This window comes from Canis lupus, chromosome 4 (assembly GCF_048164855.1).
Source record: "Canis lupus baileyi chromosome 4, mCanLup2.hap1, whole genome shotgun sequence".
NCBI classification, from domain to species: domain Eukaryota; kingdom Metazoa; phylum Chordata; class Mammalia; order Carnivora; family Canidae; genus Canis; species Canis lupus.
The window spans coordinates 83,842,456-83,866,292 of record NC_132841.1 but is presented as its reverse complement, the minus strand read 5'-3'; the positions used below and the strand labels follow the sequence as shown (position 1 = coordinate 83,866,292).

General features: G+C 35.8%; 1 protein-coding gene across 3 annotated transcripts in view; it reads right to left on the bottom strand.

Moving 5' to 3' along the window:
- The window catches only part of CDH12 (cadherin 12), a 954,721-nt gene that overhangs the window by 43,525 nt on the left and 887,359 nt on the right, over nucleotides 1-23,837 (bottom strand). For all 3 annotated transcript variants that reach the window (XM_072825028.1, XM_072825027.1, XM_072825029.1), the window contains one exon: nucleotides 7,561-7,748. In XM_072825028.1, the coding sequence (XP_072681129.1) occupies nucleotides 7,561-7,748 (188 nt within the window). The remainder of the gene's footprint in view (nucleotides 1-7,560; nucleotides 7,749-23,837) is intronic.

Genomic DNA, 23,837 nt, shown 5'->3' with positions numbered 1-23,837 from the left:
TGGAACAAATTCAGTAACTAATTCAGTGACAATTTAGTAAGACAAAACAAAACAGAAAAAGAATATTGAAGGAAGTTCTAGTGCTTCTAGTTGAGGTTCTCAGGTAATATATTCCCTAAAAATGAAAGATTACATTAAACCTTATAAATGCTGAAGCAAAATACGTGCTCTGTATGCACTCACAGAATAAACCATGATTATCTAGGGAGGCCAATTATCTCTTGAGCTGACTCAAATAACCAATCTCACATTTCACTTCTAACCTACATGGTTCCTTACAATAGTTAATACGCCTTTCAAACATGTACAATAATTTACTGCAAGCTGTGTGATTTTGAAAAAGTTATCTTTCTTTTCTGTTTCTTAGCTGCCATTTGTATATCATTTATAAAATACGTTAAACTCTGCATAGTACTGAGAACCAAAAAATAATAATAATAATGATGCATCATAAATTAAACCAGTAAGCTAACATATTTGTTCTTTAGTCAACAAAAAATTACACTCCCTGTATATTTCAAGCATTTCCTTTGTCATGACCACGCAAATATAGATGTGATAAAGTGTCTTTAGGCAGCTAAAATATAGTAGACATAATCGGTGTCTTAAACTGTGAGTGCCTCATGTCTCATAGGTGTTTTAGCAGAAATGCTGACATTTGGGAAGAAAGTAAGAAGTGATCAACTTGGCCTCATGGAAGGGACTCATGGAAGTCTTTGGCGTAAGGTTTGGGGAAAAGTTTTTAAAAAGGAGGGAATCAATTAAGATGCTCATGTAGGGCTGTGTCTTTCTATGCAAAAGGATGAATAGCCTGTTTGGTTATTCAAATTATTCAAATTATTAACCAAATAGCCTATTTGGTTATTGCAATTAGAAATTGCAGTGAATTTGCTACAGATGGAAGGTAGCTTGTGTGTGTGCAGGAGATGATAACAAAAAATACACTATTTGCTCTGTCTCTTACTAATGATGGAAGCAAACAAACAAACAAAAGGATTTAAGCACAAAAATAAGTTAATAGAGTGAGATTTGATCATTACTCATAGCAGAGAGGCTGAGTTAAATAAAGACAAGGGTGACACTCTGAGAACAGCCACTGCAGTCGTAGAAGGAATAACCATGGGGGTGCACGTCAACCCAGGAGGAGGAGAGGAAGGAGATTTTAACCCATGTTCTGGAGAAATCAGGGGCCAGGCTTCATGTCTTATTGGGCAAGAGGAGGCTGATGGCAATGGAAGCAGCACAAGAAAGAGCCGAGATCTGGGGGTTAAGACCCTGGGAAGGAGTTGGAGCCTTATCTAGGCGGGAGGAGAGCTGACCAGGAGCCCTTTCGTTGGGAGAAGAGGTGGGATTTGGTCGTTCAGAGCTTGAGCAGACCATAGGACACACAGCTTTAGGTGACGGCGAGGCAGCAAAGCAATCTACCTTGGTGATTTCAGCATGGGAGCCCCTTTAGGGTTTGGGAGACTGGTGAGCGGAGTTAGGTAAGATGTGGAAAGGAGGTGATGACAGGTGTGGACAGAGCCCGGGACGTAGAACTTACAGAATCAAAGGACACCACTTTCTCATCTCCCAGCACACGCATGCGGGCCGGCCAGCTGAACAGAGGGTGTTCTAAACTCAGTACACGAAGGTGTATGTTTGGCTACATAAAGCAAGTTATTGCAAAGGTGTTTTATTTTGAGTTATTCAAAAACTAACCACACGATGGTGCTCTGCTACCAAATCATTGGGTGCAAACGCCTTTCCTTGCCATTCGGCTGCAAAAAGAAAGAGGTTTACTAACAGGGCCTCAGTAAAATACGAAGAGTTCCCTGGGACCTATTTACTAAAAAATCCTGGAGAATAAAGCCCTTTATTTATTTCTTTTTTAAAGGAAAAAAAAAAGGAACTCTGCTTTGGAAATAGTATGATTATAGTTACATTTATTCGGGATGAAATAATATTTCCAAGTAACATCAAATAGTAAGAATTCTTTTTCATTTAAATCAAGAAGCCTCATTTATCTAAAAATAAAGAAATCCCTTCATCATTCCTTACACTTACATTATCTTTACTTACGAGTTAGCAATAGACATTTTGGTAGAAATGGTAGAGAACTGTTAGAAAAATTATGCAAGATAATAAAATTGTCCTTTTGCACAACTTATTCACCCCCCACGATTTTAATTGCTTTGATTTCTAAAGAGTGACAAGAAAAATCCAGTGCTTCTACAGATGTATTTCTATTTTCAATCCTTGAATATTTTTAACTCATGTCATTTTATATTTATACCAAATAAGTAAGTATATAATAAATACATATTTATTCTCAGTTATCCAGTAGGAAAAAAAAAAAAAAAACTACTGAGTAAAATGTATTCAACTAACCTTTTCAATTAGGAATGAAATTACCGAGGGACACCTAGGAGGCTGAGCCGGTTAAGCACCCACCTCTTGATTTTGGCTCATGTCGTGATCTCAGAATTGTGAGGTTGAGCCCCGGGTTGGACTCCACACTGGTCATGAGCCTGCTTACAATTCTCTTTCTCCCTCTCCCCCTTCCCGTGCTGTCTCTCTCTCTCTCTCTTTCTCTAAATGAATGAAATAGGAACATAATGCATCTTAAATTCAGCAATTTTATTTATTTATTATTATTTATTTATTTATTTATTTATTTATTTATTTATTTATTTATCTGTTTGTTTGTTTATGAAGGAGGAAGAGAAAAAGAACAAGAGCAGTGGGGGAGGACCAGAGAGAAAAAGGGAGGGAGAAGATGAAATCTTAAGCAGGCTGCATGCCCACCTCGGAGCCCATCTCTGGGCACCATCTCACCCCCCTCAGATCATGACCTGAGTCAAAACCAAGAGTCGGAGGCTTAACTGACTGAGCCACCCAGGACGTCCCTTATACTCTCATTTTAAATGTATCTCATCTCCCAATTTTTAGATGGGATGAAAAATTTTAAAAAGTTGTTATTCTGATGTTACTGTTTTTGATGCCATAACATGTAAGAACAAATAGGATCCTTTAATAGGATCCTTTCTATTCCTTTAAATTTTGCTCAATGCAATAGGATGTAAGTAGAGAGTAGTTTTGTGTGTGTGTGTGTGTGTGTTTTATCTTTTACCAAAATAGCTTGCGCCTTGAGAAGATTTATCAAGTTTCATGACGCTACTCTGAATTCAAAGTGACACAGTGAAATAACATCCTGTCATAGTGCTCATAAACTGAATCCAAGCTGATGTTAAAAAATAAATTAATAAGAATGCTTTTTATTTTTTTTTCATTCTTCTCAGCTCATATAAACCTGGCCATCGCTTTTATCCACTTTGACCCTCCTCAGAAAGAGAGAGGGGAAATAATATAGGGAGGGCAGATGAAGATTTTGGAGACAGAGCAATAATGAGAATATGTGCTTCAGAGGACTTTTAAGTATTTTCATGGATTATTAAATAAATTAAGCAAAGAAAAACTCTGAAAACAAGGAGCACCATATGCTGTTAGCCAAACAATGGAAGTAACTGACATTTAACAAATAATGACATATTCAAGGGAGAATATATGTTTTTGGACTTTCTGAACGCATTAACAACATAATTCCTATGTGACTTTGTTTTACATTTAAAGGCTTTTTTGCAATTTTATGCTGAGATATTGAAGGGAAAGTTTTCAAAACACTAATTAAAAGATCATCCTGGAATTGAAACACTCCTATGGATGTTTACATATTTAATTACACATTTAATTCTTCCAGGAATCCTAAAGTTAAGTGCAAGGTAAACTTTCCCGAGAACTTATAGGATATATGCAGAAATAATTCTATAATACAGTCTCTACCACCCCCCCCGAGTAAAAAAATAATAATAATAATAAAATAAAATAAAAAACCCTCTAAAGAATTACAGTCATTTAAATTAATTTTGAGTTTTTCATGGGTTTTATGCAACAGAATACTTCTCTAATTGTTTTATTTTTATGAAATCACACCACCATGTTTACTCACGTCATCTATCTACACATATTTGTTCACCCACACAAAATATAATATATGTGGCAGCTAGGTAGGTAGGTAGGTGTGTGGGTAGATGGGTGATAGGTGATTTTAGAATTCTGTTATGGAAGTGTTCTCATGGAGTATTTTTCTTTTGTAAAGATTTAATAGATGTCCTCCGCAAATTGCAGTTTTCTTTCCCACCAGAGCTGTAGGTTAACAGATAGGGATCGCCTCTGGTGGTTCCTCACTGAGAGATTAAAACAAATTACAGCGCCAAGAACAAATCCATTCAAACGCTCGGGTAACTCGCCAGATGATCAGAATATTTATGAGAATATGTTCTCGCTGTTCCTTTACAATCTAGCCAGAGTCTCACCATTTCTCGCAACCTTGATTACTACGGAAGTCATGGGCCATGGCTCCATCAACAGTTTCTGGGATCAGTTCCATAGCCTTTTAACTAGTCTATTTCTCTCCTCGTTTCCTAGTCCTTAGTCTCCTCAGGAAACCACCTCAGCCCTGTTTCATGGTGGTAAAGGCCACTTAGATCCACAGTCACCCCAGGCTTCTTGCACCAGGATCTAATTCAAGCCCTTGGCCTGGCCTTCAAGGCTCTCCAAGCAGGGCCCTTTCTCTGCATCTTTGACCCATCTCTGGCGAGGGAGCCTTTCATTGGCTGCACTTAGCCCACTGGCCTCCTTGCAGCAACTGCCCCATCTTTGCAGACCATGCATCACTCAGAACCACTACATGGTTCCTTTCTTGCTTCCTTCAGGCCTCTGCTGAAATTCCCCGCTGCCAGAGAAGCCTTCCTTGAACATCCCCACCACGAGAGCCACCACCTCCCCGCACTTGTCTCCCTACACTTTTTACATTTTTTTACATTTCTCAAGCTTGAATTTATCACTGCTCACAGTGCTTTTGGACTTAACAGCTGTCTTCCCCCAACTGAGTGGAGGCTGCTTGAGTAGAGGGAATGGATCTGTCTGGTTTACTGCTCTATTCCCAGAATCCAGAGTGGGCTCTTGGATTTAGTGGCTTCCCCATCAATACCTGTTGAATGAAGGAGTGAAGGTTAGTTATGGACACTGAACTTTATTTAGTTAACAAACTTTATGTCAGCGACGTGGACAATTATTCATCCAGTACAAGAAGAAAATGTATTTTTTATACTGGGAGATGTATTTTTCAGACCGCTTTTCTCCATTAGGTAAATCAGTTTTACTCATGTCATGTCATCATTTCACAGATCTCAATTTTAATCTAGTTAACTAGAAGGAAAATCCTCAAAAAGTTAAATAAAGTAAATGCAGCAAAAACAAACGATGACTGTTTTCGTGATTCTTTCATTAGCTAAAAAGGGAAAAGTCTTGTCTTTACAACTATGGTTAAGATGTATAGTAAATGAATACTTACAAAAAGTTGATTTATGTGACTAAATCACTACTCTCTTTTTTAAATCATTACTTTCAAATATTAAGTCATTTGATATAAAGACTACAGTTGGCATACCATTCCGTTTTTATATGTGTTAAAAAATAAGTAAGAATGCCACACATTTTCCCAGATTGACACTTACATACTAATTATTTATTGGAAGAGATGATAAATGTGTGCAAATAAAAATGCAAATATAAAACATGCAAATATAAAATATAGTTATAATAACTATAAGTATACATACATATATATAATTCTTAAAATAGTGTATACGCCATATTGACTCTTCTGTATCTCTATTTTACTTTGTAAATTTACTTAATTTCATACTTAAATTTTATGAACTGTTGATAAAATATTTTCTCTTATTTTTCTTATTACTAAGAGAATTCGTATTTGCTCCATTAAATTAACATTTGTAAGTCATTTAAGTATAGTTATCTTTTAAGAAAAAAAAGTGATAAGATTTTATTGACTTGCTACTGAATAGAAAAGAGAAAAAAAGGCAAAACAAGAACTAACAATAAAGAAGTAAAGTTGATAAGAATATGACACATACTTTTCAAAATGGACTTTGAAAATTCAACACAAAAGTATATTTGCTGAATGAGATCACGTGTTTATTTTTTAATTTTTATTTTTTTAAAGATTTTATTTATTTATATATGAGAGACCAGAGAGAGAGAGAGAGGCAGAGACACAGGCAGAGGGAGAAGCAGGCTCCATGCAAAGGGCCCGACATGGGACTTGATCCCGGGTCTCCAGGATCACACCCTGAGCTGAAGGTGGCACTAAACCGCTGAGCCCCCAGGGCAGCCCGAGATCACGTGTTTAAAGTAATTTCTAGAAAAGGTAAAAATTATGTGCAATAGTGGAAAAAAAAGGTGATAAATAATCCAAATGAAAAATGTGTTCTTTTTCAGTGTTATTGTTATAGCCATATATATAATTTCTTTCTTCCAATTCAGAGTTCCTGAGCAAATATGCAAACAGCAGCCCAATTAATGGGAGTGACTGTAAAAATGCTTCTTGTAGGCCAAAATTATCACAATCATTAAACGCGTATGACACACTGCAGTTTGGGCTACATAGAATGTTCCCTGTAGAAGGAGAGGGGACAGCGGTTCTAAATTAACTGAGTTTCACTCTTGCCTGCGCTCCATTATTGAAAATGCCTATAATTTGCTCCCCTGTTATGGAAACAATCGACAGGCCTCGAATATAATTGTAATTTTTCTGTTTCACAGTTGTCTCCTTTTTCTTCACGCCACTACCCAACAAGAGACAGACTATAACTCCTCAAATATTTTGAGTTGTGCTCTTCCCTTCTGCAATTCTCTTCTTTTACCAGTCCATTTACCACTGTCCTTCCCTCCTTCCCTCTCTTTCTCCTTCTCTCTTGTCTCATTCCCTCTCCTCTCATCCTCTTTTTCTTGCCCTCCTCCTCCTCCCACTCCTCCTCCCACTCCTCCTCCTCCTCCTCCCACTCCTCCTCCTCCTCCTCCCACTCCTCTTCCTCCTCCTCCTCCTCCTCCTCCTCCTCCTCCTTCTTCTTCTTCTTCTTCTTCTTCTTCTTCTTCTTCTTCTTCTTCTTCTTCTTCTTCTTCTTCTTCTTTCTTCTCTCTCATCAATCCTCTCTAAAACCCCCTCAAGACCAACATTACTCTTGCTCATCTCTCGCTTTCCTCAGTAGTAAGGGTCGTGGACATAGAGAATCTTCCCCTATGATATAAACTCTCACCAAGTGTGTGAATTCGATATTTATTTTCTCAAAAACGTCATGAGAGGGGCAAGACCAAGCTTGGTGGGGTTTACTTCTACATCTTATTTTTCAGTTAGCCTTTTCTGTTTCAGTTTGTAAGAATAAAAAAAAAATTAAATTATAATTAAATTCTGGAAAAAAAATTAATAATGTAATCAAATTAATAGACCTGTTTTAAAAACAAACAAACAAGCATGTATTTATTGAATTGAAGAATACAAGTGCCTGAGGAAGTGAATACTTGGGAGTCACTTTGTCTTTTTTTATTTAAAATACTGTTAGTTGAAGGAAATTAAAATTTTTCTCATTTTCAGCTTTCAGTCATTGTGTTCCCCAATTAATACTGGGTAGTCAACTGTCCAAAACCTCATCTATGTACCTTTTTCAATTTGATGACTCCTTCTTGTGTGTCCTCATCAGTGACGATGTCAAACAAATTTCCCCCGTCTCCTGGAACAATATTGTATTCAATTTCTGCATTTTGTCCAAAATCAGGATCCACGGCTCTTATTCTTCCAATGGCTGAGCCAATAGGAGAAGACTCGGGAACTTTCAGATGGAAGATACCTGACAAGAAATGTATAATTCATGTCGACAGTGGAGTTAGTAAAGTGTATAGTAAGATTACTAGGCTTGAAAAATATACATATATGAAGTAAATCAATTTAGAACATAATAGTGCAAAGTCAAAAAGGAATTTACGTCAAGTTAAGAATTATGATGAAGAGTAATAACTTCACTTCTCACTCCAATAGGTCCTGTTCTAGACTTTTAATTGGAGATTATAAATAGTAAAGTGTGTCAAATTTAAACTACTTTGAGGAAGTATTTTAGATACTAACAGCCTCAAATTGTACCTAATATCAAATGGAGGGACAGGAAAATCTATTTAATTAATTGGTAACAATAACATAGAATTCAAGATACAAGACAGAGACAAAATAAAGATGATTGACAGATATTTATGGAAAATTACAGTTATATTTCCTAATATACAGATATATTATATATTTTCCTTATATATATATATATCCCATACATAGATAGACAGTATTTACCCAGTAAGTATAAACCATTAAGCTAAAAACAGCCTATGAAACAATTGTGTTTGGTTAAAACTTTTAACCTGTAATAGATCTAAGTATTTTATACTATTGACTAATATTCAACTTCTTTTTAGTGTTTAGTAGATTTTTCCTGAGTATCCTATACGGTACTTTTACACACATTTAAAATTAACATATAAAAGTTTTTCCCATTAAAAAAAAAAAAAAAAAAGAAATAAGGAATGCTTATTTTATACCACCAGGTGGAGTACCTATATTACTATGATTTTGATACTGAGTCAGAAAAACCTAGAAAAAATCCTATCTATGTAAAATATACTAGACTCCAGAAAATTTATAATATCCTTTAAAAATGAAAATATATACATCTATTAAAGAGTCTTAGAAATTTTGAGTAGAATAATATGAAAAAATAGATAAGCTATCTTACTGATCTGCCATCAAAATAAATACTAATTGATTAAATGGCAGTCTGTTTAAGTCAAAATAAGGATAGGAGGAGTATGGGAGGAAATAAAACTGTGAAGGCAAAACGAAATTTCGAAAATACAAAGTTTAAATTTTGATATCTGATTTCCAGTCTTAATTTCTGTTAATGTATTTTGGATTGTACTTTCCCACAGTTAGAGCAACTAGGGTAATTAATTCGTTTAAAATTTCTGGTTACATTACATAAATTAAATTAGGAAGGCCTTTAATATGATTCTTGAACTGTAAAGTTCATTCATCAAACTATATAACGATATTTCAGCGATTGGCTTCAAGGAACATGAAGAAAAGATAACCACGCCTTGTGGAGATTTTGTCAAATATTTTCCTATTTACTCCGAATTATTTTATAAGTCTTGTAGTTCTTTCACGGTCTCAAAATGTGGTCATTTCATCAGCCCCAGTAGCAGTTAAACCTTGTCATATATCGCTCATGTCCACCACCCGTAAAAGATATCTACCACTTGCTCATATAATGTTAAAATCACCCTTATTTACATTCAATGGACATGACCTCATTGAGACATCTATTTAACCTAAAAAGAGCTAAATACCTACCTAAATTTGCTTGATTCCCTGTAAAGGAGAAAGTACACATTTACAGTGATCCAAAATAGTTGTTGGTTAATTTGATAATTAATTAACAGCATATTTGCCTTGAAAGGGGAAAATGTCAAATATTTCTAAAAGAACATATTTAAAAGTCTAATAAGTAGATAGATAGATGATAGATAGATAGATAGATGATAGAAAAATCAGAACACAGGCAAATAATAATAATAGCTGTAATAATGGAGTGTTACATATAGACATCACAAAAGAATTCTGGTTAAAGAAGTTACATAAACTGATCAAGCTAGCAACTTTTCACAGGTTAGGATGATGTTTTATAAGATTTCATTCCCTGAACACATCACATAGTGGCTTGTCATAGAGAGATAGATGCTTAAAGTTGGCAGGATTTAAAGTTGGGTTTGGGCTTGAAGCAACCAGAGCAGAGGAGGAATAAAATCATAGGTCAAGGGCAGCCCGGGAGGCTCAGAGGTTTAGCACCTGCCTTCAGCCCAAGGAGTAATCCTGGGGTCCTGGGATCGAGTCCCACATCAGGTTCCCTGCATGGAGCCTGCTTCTCCCTCTGCCTGTGTCTCTGCTCCCCCCCCCCCCACCCCGTCTCTCATGAATAAATAAATAAAATCTAAAAAAAAAAAAAAAAGAAAAGAAAACGTAGGTCAAAACGTATACACATTATCTACCAGAAAGGGATAGACAAATACCCAAGTGGAATTTGTCTGAGTTCCAATAGCCATGACTGCGTAAGCAGAACCTAAGGTGACGTTTGCAGTCTACTTTCTAGAGAGTGTGAGTTTCACAACAGCCATATCAAACCGTCTTCTGATTAAAGCACTTCTGAGACACTAGCAAATATCATGGTGCCTGAATTCTTGTTTGGCATGGCAAGAAATTACGCAACCTTCATTTAAGGCTATCCTGAACTTCTCACACTTGTTATTCTTCATTTCCCTTTTTTCATTCTCTCTTAATGCCTATTAAGTAGAAGTATCACCTGTCAAATCCATGTCGACACCCTTTGCCTCTTGTCCTGTGACTGTAACAAAAGAAATTGAACAAACGCCAAAAGCCTTGAATCTGTACTAGAATTAGCCATATTCCAAGGTCATGGTACATCAATAGGTGTTAAGAAAGGCCTTAAATTTTTTCTCCCTGATAAAATAGAGTAACAGAGGTCTATGTTGAATAATGTACTGCACATCCTCCTCTAACAGGATATTGAGTTAGGAAATTTAAGATGAAAAAAATTATCAAAGACACAGCTGGCAGACAGATTTGAAAGAGATAGGCATCTGCCTCGTGTAATGGATTTCAAATTTCAAACACGGCCAGCAGTGCAAGGTGGCGATGGTGGTGAGGACTTAGATGGGGAAGGGTTGGATGGAATCTTTGGGAAATCGTGGACATCCAACTGGAAGGGCTTGCACTATTTCTGCTTACTCTCTACTTGCTCCGTTCATTGGGTGTCGATTGAGATTACACATTCACTTTATTAGTTAGATTTTCATTTGAACAATTAGAAATCCAATTAAGAGAATTTAAAGGATCGAGGGAAATCATCTAGCCTGGCATCATCATCAGGAGATTATGGTTAGTGAAAGTCGAAACCATGGCCAGAATTGAGACCCTCCAATATGAGAAGAATCTTTAAATCTGAAAGGTAATCTGAAGGACATCAGATAATGCAGACTACAAATGAGAGTTCCCCTTTTCAGGACAATAGGCCGAGACAGGAGTTTTGTGTTTTATAAAAGAACGTTTTAGGAAGCCAATAACAATAAACATGAAGATAGCTATTGCTTGTAGTACGATGTCAATATAAGTTAAATAACCATTTTTTAAAAAGTTCTCAGCGTACGGTATGCCCACAAATTTTATAATGATCTAACAGTGTTGGAAAACTTGTGATAAATGGAAATAGTGCCATTCTTCAAAAAAGACTGACTCAATAGATTCACCAAGATGCCCCACCAAAATTAAGATATAATAGCCATGAAACAGTGATTCACCACTTACATCTTTTCTGTGTATTGCGGTTTTAGTGTACATAAAACACAGATATACAGAGCACTGCGTTTCCTGTTCTTTATATCGCAGGCACATTTTACTAAGGCGGAAGACACATTCATTAAGACAAGCATTTCTAAATCAAATATTGTAGTGAGTAATAAAGTCTACAGACTATGGAACAAGTCAGAGAAACGTTGCATTAGTCATGTCATTTTTTTTAAGGCTCTGTCGGTTTATTTCCAGTGACTTGACATTTTATCATTTCTAGAAACTCGACAGCAATAAAGCTGGGGTCATTCAGATTAATTCAAAACTGAAGCAATCTTCAGCGGTGCCAACGTTGGATGGCTTATGATGTACTATGTAATTACGGTGCCAACATCTACGGGCCCAACTCTTGATGCATATGAAACATCTTAATGGCACTACCTGTACGACACAGATTAAGAAATAAAACAGGTGACAAGAAACTGCTCAGAGTCAATAAGAATATATACTTACATACTTATCAAATATACATGCTGTGCTTAGAAGAAAAAAAAAGTTCCCATGGAAAAGGCGAAAATTGCATGCAGTGAACTAAGTGGAATGACAGTGATCGGATTCTAAATCTTCTTATAGATAAGGCTCCCTATTAGCTCCAAAGGTAAAAGTATCTATTACTTATTGGCCACATGGGTCTCCTCTCAGGAAGCATGTTGTTTTTAAAAAAATATACTTCGATTAGGACCCACACCAGGTTTGTGTGTGTGTCAGCTGGCATTCACTGATATCTAAGGACAAAGGATATACAACATTTTTTTCCTTTTTTTCCTTGAAAAATTTCCAAGTGCTGATGGAAATACCAAGAGAGATATAATTATTTAACAAAGCATAAGTTAATATGCTATAATCTACTGAGAAATAAAAATTAAAGGGCCTGAAAATGATATTAAGTGAATGAATTATATAATCCTATAACATCATTCAGTAATAGGAATGGCAAGTAAAAAGATAGAACAATCCATTCCAGTAGGTTGAAATACATTCTATTTTAGGTTTATTATAATAACTAATGCCACTCAAAACAACGTATAAGAAGTCAACATTCAATAAAAATAAAAATAAAACAAACAAACAAAAAAAGAAGTCAACATTCAACTACACACAGAACTGAGTGTGCCCTAGATGAGGAGTAATTAATTCAGAGGTGTGAATGTGTATTTGAGTAGAGTAGGATACCAAAAATATTGGAAGGTTTAAGTGGACATTATTTCAAATTGATAAGAATGTTAAAGATTTTTAGGAACATGAAAACATAATATTTGAGACCATGTATATAGATAATCGCTTGAAATGCTACATTTATGCTTAAACTTTAGAAAATAAGGTGTATTACCATTAAGTTTTTGATTCGGTGATTCAACTCAAACATTCAAACATTCAAATAGTGATCGCACATGTGTGTGTATGTAATTTACCATCTAATCACATAAAAATAAAATGTTGTGGGACCCCTGGGTGGCTCCGTCAGTGAAGCATCTGCTTTCGGCTCAGGTCATGATCCCAGGGTCCTGGGATGGAGCCCCACATCGGGCTCCCTGCTCAGAGGGGAGTCTGCTTCTCCCTCTGCCCCACCCACCACCCCCCAGCACACACACACACTCTCTCTCAAATAAATAAATAAAATCTCTAAAAAGTAAAATAAAATAAAATGTTGCTTTATCAAGATTTTATTGTTTTAGTTTCTTAAGCAAATATAATAATAGGACACAAAATTATTTCACTCTATCTAAAGAAAATAAAAAAGAAATGGAAGCAAATAGTATGTCTGTATGAGTAAAAAGGAGCTTTCTATAAATTATTATCCTGTTATAGCCTCTTCTTAGCTCTGTGACCTGAGACAAAACATTTAATCTTTTTTCCTGATCTGTAAAATTGGAATGATGATGATGATGAGGATGAGGATGATGATGGTGTCACTTATATAATAATTCATGAAACTCCTAACTAATATCTATTATTACTGGCTGCTTTTCATATAGTAATTCTGTAGATAATCTCCATATCTGTCTTATACTCTGTTCCTGTAGGAATGGCAGTCGTCAACAGGAAACTGCCAACAGAGATATGGAGATAAAAGAAAGGGAGGTGGTCGAAAAGTTCTGAAAAGCTATTTTCATTTTAGCTGAAACATTTTCCCCATATCTTTAAACTGAAGGATTCAAGAATAAAAATATCTGGGTGGTTGAAGAACATTTTATGCCTTCTATTTCCTCAAAAGCCTGAAGCTATATTTTCAATACGTCCAAATTAAAGTAATAGAAATACAGTCCACAAGGAAAATCCATCCTGATAACAAAGTTGGATTCAGACTAGAGTTTACTCAAGCATCTAAGCATAGAGTGAATGGAATCTCTCAGTAATGACAGGCACCTCCAGTCCTGCTCATTCTTGGGGTGGGCCTAGGAGGAACCCATTGTTGGAAGTGGCCAGTACTTGGAAGCAGGAACCTTACTGTATTGGCCAGATTACTGCATCTTTTTACAACTTTTATAATTGCTTAGGTTAGACTTCAACCTAACTATGTCCATGAACATGAAATGCCATATACACAATATCCAAGATATTGATGGATTTATAAATTTTATAAAATTCTATAAATTCTATATAATAATAGAAATATTCTTTTCTCAGAGATAGGAGAAATCCGTCCCTCTAAACGTTCTAGTTCTGGGTAGCTATACACAATACAAAAATTTAGGGCTGGATAACGGATTGTCCTTTTCAAATTTCCTTTGGGTAGTAGATTAGTTGTTAAGTCTTCCAATAACTCAGATGATTGATATGTGATTCAACTGCAGATTTTAGTCACTTCCTCCATGGAATGATAAAGAAAACAAACAAACAAAAACTATATTTATGCGGATGGCATTTATTACACAGTGAGGGAGGTTGGTATTAACTAAACAGTCACACGAATGAAGTAGAATTGCTAAGTAACACCAGGCAAGTTACACAATTCTATCTACTTTTTATGGCAGTTAAGCTGAGAATCTGAATTGAGTCAACTGGATGATGTTGGGTCTGTGAAATCAGTTGGTGGGAAACATTCCAAATAGTATAAATAATATGACAAAGCCAAACATTATCATAATCTTCAGCCTTCCTATTTTGTTTATTCAATTACTACTACTATGCTACTTTGGTAACATAAATATATATTAATAGAGAGACAGTAAATATCAACTTTAGTATCAAATATAAATAACTTTAATGTTAGTTAATGTCACTGTATTGATCTTTTTACATCCAGTAATTCATTATCATTGTGCTGTTGCTTTTTTTTTTTTCTTTCCTCATCCAACAAAACACATTATGTCAAAAAAAAAAAACACATTATGTCCTTTCACTATCATATTAACCGATGGCTTATATGTCTTGCTCATGCTATTGTGGCAATGTGGTAAAACTCAACCCTTGATAATGACAATTGCCCTCTTTCCCAAGCAGGTGCAATTGACTGAGGAAAACCCAAGAGAAGCAGCTAGATAGCACTGTGAATTTTGATTACTAACCTCAAATGCACTTTTAAGATTAGCTGCAAAGCATACAAATTTGCAAAGGTAACTTATTATTATTTGCTAGGAACTCTGTTTTAAACTAATTTATTTTCCACAAATCTCTGCTTTACTTTTTTTTATTACAGGTCATCCTCAACTTACAGTGGGGTTGGGTCCCAATAAACCCATTGTAGGTTGAGAATAGTTTAAGTTGAAAATACACCTAACCTACCAGACATCATAGTTTAGCCTCGCCTACCTTAAACATCCTCAGAACACCTACCTTACATTACATCTAACAGAAGGTCTGTTTTATAATGAAGTGTCGACCATCTCACATAATTTGCTGAACACTGTTTCGAAGGTGAAAAGAAAAATCAGAATGGTTGAAAATGCAGCAGTTGCTTATCCCCGTGATCTCACGGCTGACTGGGAGCTGTGGCTCACTGCCTCTCCTCAGCGTCATGAGGCAACATCATACCACGTACAGTGAGCCTGGGAAAAGATCAAATTTCGAACTACAATTTCTACTGAATAGGAGTTGCCGTTACCACTGTAAAGTAAGTTGATCCGTCGTAAGTTGGAGACCATCTCAGTTGGTTACTCTGTCTCATTTCACAGAAAAAAATAGACTCATATCACATAGGAGATAGCTCAGCTCCCTGAACCTTCAAACAATCCCACATCAGTATTACTCTTAATTTGTTTTTTATTTTACTTCATTTATTTATTTATTCATGAGAGACACACACAGAGAGGCAGAGACACAGGCAGAGGGAGAAGCAGGCTCCATGCAGGGAGCCTGATGCGGGACTCGATCCCGGGACTCCAGGATCAGGCCCTGAGCCAAAGGCAGGTGCTCAACTGTTGAGTCACCCAGGTGCCCTAGTATTACTCTTAATTTAAAAAGACAACATGAAAGATGTAATACAAACATGTTTATTTTCTTTGTCTTCCACTGCTCCTTCAGACTTATTTTCAGTGAGGGTAAGTTCTGTCTTTTCTCAAATGAAGCCTACGGTGAGCCAATGTTTCTGTCCACCTTTTAGTAATAGACCATCCCATGTTCACTTTAATTCCCAAACCTTAGTTTTGGAAATTGGAAAGTCCCAATATATCATATTAATGAGATCACCTTTGAGATTCCAATTTAATTGTTTTGAGTTTAGACTTGAACCACAGAATTGTTTAAACTCCCTCATGTTCTACTTCGCAATCACATCAAGAGCCATTGTCTCAAGCTGTCTTTATCTGGGCTTTCCTCGTCTAGCTAATTGAATCTATCTTTATGTTGGCCATTCTTTATATTTTAATTCCAGTCTGTATACATTTTTTGCGTTTCATTCATCCTTGACAAAACATTATTTTTATGCAAAATTTCACCTGGATATCTCCAAGGTATCTCAGCCTTGACATATTCAAAACTGGATTTGTAGACTTGCCATCACCCTAGAAAAGCTGCCCTAGCTTATGTCTCAGTAAATAATATTACCACCCCTCCAAATCCACAAACTGGAATCCCCCTCTTCATAGCAAATTCATTAATATTGTTGATTTTTTAAATTTTTTTTTACCTCCTAAAATCACTTGAATCTAACACGTATTGCCATTTTTCACCACTACCTTCAGTACCAATCCCACAAATTAAAAAGCTCACACAGTTTGTCTGTATCACTACAGTTAATCTGCCAACTGCCATTCCTAGGTCTTCTCTGCCTGTCTTCCCTGGCTGGCACTCTATTTTCTGGTTCTATTGCATGGAAATATGACAGGGTCATTTCTATCATTTTCAGGTAGAAACACAATTTCTTTTATCATTGAGAAGACTGGTGCAAGGACATTATGAAAGTTCAGAAAATCTATGAGTGTCAATACGAAGGAAAGAAAGAACTTAAATGGAGATTACTCTTTAGGTAGAATAGACACATCATCATCATCATCATCATCATCACTATCGTCATAGCAATTATTTGTATGGTGATTTCTATTCCCAGGTATTTTTCTAACCACTTTCCCATTATTAACTAATTTTATCTTCACATTAAGAGTATGAGACAGATACTATTATGATTCCCAGTCAGTAACGTCCCAGTAAATGTTTAACAACCAGATCAGAGTAAGGAGGGAGAAGAGGCATGAGTAAGCCCAGATATTTAGTGTTTCTCAGTTTCTGGGATGAAAGAACTCCCAAAATGCCTGATGTCAGGCCAATGTGATGTCACTGAACAGACTTGGGAGATGTGCACGACTGGCTCTGAAGATCAGTGCCATCAGCTCCACACCACTCTGCTAGCCTACAAATAAAGAAATTTGGGTACATACAACCACTCACTCATAGGCAGTGAGATGAACCAATCAAGTGGCACTTCTGATCGAAAGTCCCTCATTTGGTCTGCCCATCTCACCTGGTTTCACTATCTGAATGTCATGAAAATAGAGACAATATTGGGTTAAATAAGCTTTAAAAATTTCACACAAAAAAAAAAAAAAGAATTTATTTATTTATTTATTTATTTGACAGAAAAAGAAAGGGAGCACAAATATCAAGGGGGATAGAGGGAGAGGGAGAAGCAGGGCACCTGATATGGGGCTGGGTCTCAGAACCCCTATGAGGAGCTCGCTGGATCCCAGGACCCTGGGATCATGCCTGAGCTGTAGGCACACTCTTACCTGACTGAGCTACCCAGATGCCCCAAGGAATAAGCTCTTTTAAAATGCAAGTAATTCAAACTGTTCTTAATTTCAGCTACACTGATGAATGCAAATCCCAATTAAGAGTCAATTGGGTTTGGATAGACTTGGGGAAAGTTTCTTTTTTCAATGCTTAGAGAGTCAAATCAATGAAGACGTAGAGAAAAGAACAGTAGATGTTAAATGGTTCTCAGATGGGGATGTGTCTCTAAAATTAAAATTACTTGTTTCTGCACCCAAGAAAGGAAGGGACGTTTATTACATCTCTTTCTGTTTTTTCAATGATACCTTCCTTACTACATAGCTTCCAGCTTTCAAATATCAAATTTTTCAAGTACAATTATTATGTTTAATACTATAGTTCTGCTAATTTATAGATCCAATAAGCACATATCTATATTTCCGTGCAATACTAATTGCACTTTATAACATGACTTTTTTTCAAGAGATTGCACTGGAAATCCCAACCAAACTCATTCTAAATGAACTATGAAACATAATCCACTTGTATTATTCAATGATTGCCAGAATCAAGTGTTTCTGATCCTCAAAAATATGTATTTTTAATATATGTGATCTATATAACCGCTATCCCTATTACATAATACTAAACATGATGGAGATCCTGGCAAGCGTTCACAACATTTCAAGTGCATCAGTAATTTTCCATTGTTCACTCATTTTACAGAGTACATTTAATATTCCCTTAAAACCTCCATTAAATATGTAAGCCTTTCTTTTGTCTCCGTGTATGTAATTTCTGATCCATCTAACAGAACACGGCACACATAATTCTCAGTGATACTGGCCACTAGTTTCACAAAAATGGACAACACTGGAATTTTTGTTACCAATTATAAATAAATTTGACACCTCATAAACTAAGCTTCTGAAAATGTTTGGAGGTTAAATTCACCTGGGAATATTTATTTACCCAAATGTTCTATTTCTTACTGATGCATTTTTGAAACATTATGAAGATAGTCTGGAAAAGTGAAAAACGTTTTTTCTTTTTTAAGATTTTATTCAAGAGAGACACAGAGGGAGAGGCAGAGACACAGGTAGAGGGAGAAGCAGGCTCCCTGGGGGGAGCCCCCTGTGGGACTCCATCCCAGGACCCCGGGGTCACGACCTAAGCCCAAGATAGATGCTCAACCACTGAGTCACCCAGGTGTCCCTGGGAAAGTGAAATTTGATAAGTTTCTTCCTATATAACATTTTGGGACTTTAGCCAAAATAATTTTTTTTCAATAACATCCAATTCATTAACCTGCAATTATTATCTCTGAATATTCTTCATGTATTTGTGCATCATACATGTAGACAACTGTTTAAATTTCCTGTCATTGCCTTTATTTTAGTCTGGATATTTCTTATGCTTTCATTTTTTTTCTCTGTTTTTATTCCTAAATTGTCTCACTGGCCTGCTTCTCCTTACTGAATATAAACTCTATTCCTCATTCTTTCAAGGGTAGCTTAAAGCCATTTTTGCTGAAAAATGTTCTTGTCTTTACACTTCCATTTTTCACAATTCTAGGCATATAATCCCTTAAATAATACATTATGTTTTTACATCATCTAAATATGTTGGTACACATTTGCTCTCCCACTGACTCTTATTACAGATTTCAGAAATCAATGTGGATATTATTTCCTTCTAAATCTTCTCGGATCTCCTCAGTAATGATCTGGATGCCCATCTTATACATTTATGTGTGATTGTGTGCATAAGTCTATCATTTACTTTATTTCAAGAAGTATAATTGTCCATTAACTTAATCTCCCCATTTTACACAGAGCTGCTTGAGAGACGACATTAAATTTTTAAATCTTTTTTATACAGACAAAAAAAAAGATGTAGCCCTTTTTGCATATATACTTCAATAAAAGTAGCAATCAATGGAACATTATTCATTGAACGCTATAATGTATTGTGTCTGATATCCGTTAACAAACTAGATTTCTTATATACAAAATGTATTTGTCCATGGTTATTGCTTATAGTCTGTTTAACTCTCAGAAAGAAATAGTAAAGTTCAATTTCCTCCCTATATCAATGATAACTAAGACCAATAATAAAGCAAACACGAAACAGAGAAATTTAAACCCTGTGAAATATATGTTGAATTTTGGATGTTTCATCTAGACAGTAAAAGATTATCACCACTGCCGGAAATCTTTGTATTAAAGGTTTGAGGTGGTTGTGTTTAAGTTTCTCCTTATACCTTTATTCCTTCTTATTCTTGAATTTTCTTATATTCAAAATTTAGATAGTCATTTTTTTCTTGAATCTTACTAATTTAATCCATGGTTCCGACCTCATTAATTACTTTTATGTTTACATCTCTTAGAAATGTTTCTTCGACTCTGACTTCACTTTCAGTGCCCCTGTATTTCATCCATTTCCTGCTCATCTCCACTCAGTTTCAGCATGTTAACAGGGAGACCACTTTCCTACTTAGAGCATGTCTTCACATGGTCTTCATCTTATTGGTCCTCTGAATCCAATAGGGCACAGAGTCTTTTCCTTTCCTGCTGCTGAAACCTCTCTCAGTTCTGACTCTACTCATCTCTTCCGGACAACTTCCCTGGGTTTGCTCCACATCTACTCTTTACATCAGTCTTCACCAGGTTATCAAAGTTATTTTTCTAACATGCTGATATATGCTATTGCCCCTTGACTGAAAAGCATGCACCTACATATATAAATGCATGTTTGCATTTCAGGGTTGTGCAGTTTCAGACTCCTCTCCCTCTAAGCTGTTAAATCCTTAGGCTACATTTCTTCTCAAATGCTATATTCTTCATAAATATTTTTCCCAATAATTCCAGTGAGATCTATTTATCCTATTCCTAGTCATGCCAATAATTAGTCTCACCATGTTCCTATTTGGGAATTTCACTATAGTTTTATTTATACATTGAAATATTTGTCTTAATTGAATGCATTGTTCGCTGAAAAAAAAGTAGATACCGCATTCAATTTTTATCTCTTAAAAAATCAAGACCAAGTACATATATACATATGTGTGTGTGTGTCTATGATTATATAAAAGTTGCTAGAATTTTTATTTTGGCTATTAATGTGATTTTCATACAATGTAAAAATAACAAACAAGCTTTAAAAAAAAGACTGTGGCAATGATATTAACAATCAAAGCATATACACTTTATTCTGGGCAAAAAGTTTTAAAATAACATTATCATTATAATGCACATGCATCATGAATCTTTACTGTAAAATAATTTACAAACAAGCCAGTGAATATTAGTCTAGATAAGAATCAACCTAGCCTATTAAGGCAGCCTACAGTCCTCCAAATATTTTAATAACATAAGCCTAAGACCTCACATGAAAAAGAATTTTTTACTTGTCCATAAAGGAGAGTTGTGGTAATTTGTCAAGTATTAAGCAACTAGAGACTTCATAAATTAGCTTAATCCCACGACTGTGTTTTAACCAGGCTAAAGTGAAATAAAATAAGAATATTGTATTTAAATAAAAATAGGCATTGCAAATATCCCTGGGTAAAGATAATACTATTTTGGTGGTAGAATTTTTTTAACTTAATTTTGTTTTGATTTGGATAAGATCATTTTATAATCCACTTCCTAAATATTTCTATGGAGGTAGAAATTTTGAAATTGATTTTTTCATGTGTATAAAAGGTATACAATCAGTCTTGAGATTTTTTTTCTGGTGGTAAATTCAACTACAAATGTAGACATGAGCTCTTTCTTGAGCTACTTCTCTCTTCAATCCGTGTTTGGAAATTGATTCCAATCTATTTCCATTGACTGGAAATTCTGATAAAGGGAAAGCAAAAACACAAAGAAATGATACAAAAAGGGCCTGTGACATATTCTTGTTGGAGAGCTGGATACCACAGAGAAATGGAGAGAAGCTTGAAAAGAAAGAAGAGAGAAAAGGGAGGGAGGAGAGGAGAAAAAAAAAAACACTTTTACTGTTGGATACTTCAGTTGTATTATTTTAGTTAATCCTCCCAGAAGCGCCGTATATTATTATTAAGATGTCTGTTTAATTTACTAGCCAAACAGAGCCTCTTTTGAGAGTAAAAGGAATCACTATTTGTAATTAATTTGGGACCTCAAGTGAAAACTGGAACTGTCTCAGGCAAACCAGGATATATGATCCCCCTATTTATTATCTTAATTTGGTGTTGTAAAAAACACGAGACAGTGAGAGGTTATTTAGCTTACTCAAGCCCCAGTGAGTTATTGGTAGAGCTGAGCTTTCCATCAGTACCTTCCCCAAAGCCTAGGCTCTCTGTCTTCTACAAATTGGATAAACAGAAATCCTCATGGTCTTGGAGAGAATATCTTCTCAGTTTGATTAGTAGGGAAGTAGATTGAATGCCCCATGTTCACATTCACGGCTTCCGTGAATGGTTCTGGGGTAGGAAGCTTGTCATCTATATTTTTCATAAATGTACATATTTAAAAGTCACAGCTTTAACATGTTCCCCAGTTGCGTTCCTCTCCATCACACATGTAACTTCAAAGTACTCGGCTCCATCTCTTACTCTCTTTCTTTCAGTTTCCCCTTCTAAATGTGTATAAATGAACACCACCTATTCCAAGGGATTGGAGAAGTTAATATGCAGTTTTAATGAGGCCTTTATATAGTACATGTGCAGTAAGTGTTCACTGCGGTCCTCACTAAAATCGTTACCATATTCTGTATAAAGTAGTGCAATTGGACCACCTGGAAAAAACCTTGGAACCAGATAATGTGGTTCTAGCAGGACAATGCAGAAAAGCAAACTGAGGACATGCAGATCGGAAGATTTAATGAATAAGAGGTATGTATGCATTGCAGCCAGAGACCTAGAGATTTTTTTATTATTTAAATCTGATAAATGCTGTGGTTGGCATCTACTTACTTTTTCTGTCTGGTGGGAGATTGTCACAAAAGAAATTTTTCTCCCAATTTCGACTGTCATGCAATATGAAGTAATCAACTCATTAGCTCTATTTAGCTCTCATTAGCTCTCTTAAGGTGGAGATGGGAATACTTTCTCATTACCTTAGTTACCTATTTAGGAACCTATGAGTTTTATTACATCATAGGCAAAGTCTCAGGTTTAAATTGTGGATTTTATGATCACAAAACATTCAAGCCACCTCTTTGGGATTTTAATTGTAAAAAAAAAAATGACTCAAGTGAGCTGGAAAGTGCACAGATTAATATTAACAAATATTTTAAATATTTATAGGGACCAAAAGATATTCATAGGGACCATTGTTTTTAGATATTGCTACTCTTGCCAATAATATGGGTAAGGTTAAGCACAGTATCTTTAATATCATTTCAATTTTAAAATTGATTTCATATGATTCACAGAAAAATTTAAAACTAAAAGATTTCTTAAAGACCTATACATGTTGTAGCTCATAAGCTCAGTTCTTTTGCAAATCAGGTAATGGGGCCAAGGAGTGTCCTGACTGCAGTCTGGTGCCTTTTGTCTCGTGGGGAAAGGGACCAAGTAAGTCATCAAGAGCTTTCAGCATCACCTAAAAAAAGATTCATGTTCCCATTAACAGAGTGTGATATTAATGTGACAATAATAGCAATGAGAAATGATTTTTAAATCGTGGTAATTGTTTTTTATTTGCTTGCATCTGCCTATGTGGAGTCTAGTGACACTCTCCCCTTCTCATTGGAGAAACTGGAGCTCGCATTCACTGAGCTTGCATTCCAACGGGATCCAGCCCTGTGTTAGCCTCAAACACCGGTACCTGGCATCTGTAAGCTCTTTGGGAGACTTCTAAGCAAGAAGTGTGAGTCTAGGAGCGTTTTGTTGTAAAAGACAAAAAATAAATACGTTTTAATATTCAGATTTCACCTGAATACATCTGTAGGCATGGCACTTTGCATGGACAAAAAGGACTCTCCTGCAATATGAAGCAATCAACTCATTAGCTCTATTTAATGAATAATGAAATGCCTTCTCAGCACTTGCTGGTTCATCACAGTAAGTAAACCAGCGATTTTCAAATTAGGCTTTGCAGACTACCTATATCAGAATCGACCAGGTGACTTATCGGAGACCCAGATGTCTGGGTCCAAGCTGTGTCACTTGAAACAGAGCTTCCATCACTGGGGCAGAGGAGTCCACAGGATTCTTCAGGCGAATGTGATTTGAGAACTGTTGGGAGCACTGTGGTGAAAACCACTCAGGTCATCATTTGCATGCCTTATCCTCAGGGAATAGTAGTTATCTCTTGCTCGTTTTTGTCAGAGCAGACGAATGACCCATTTGGGA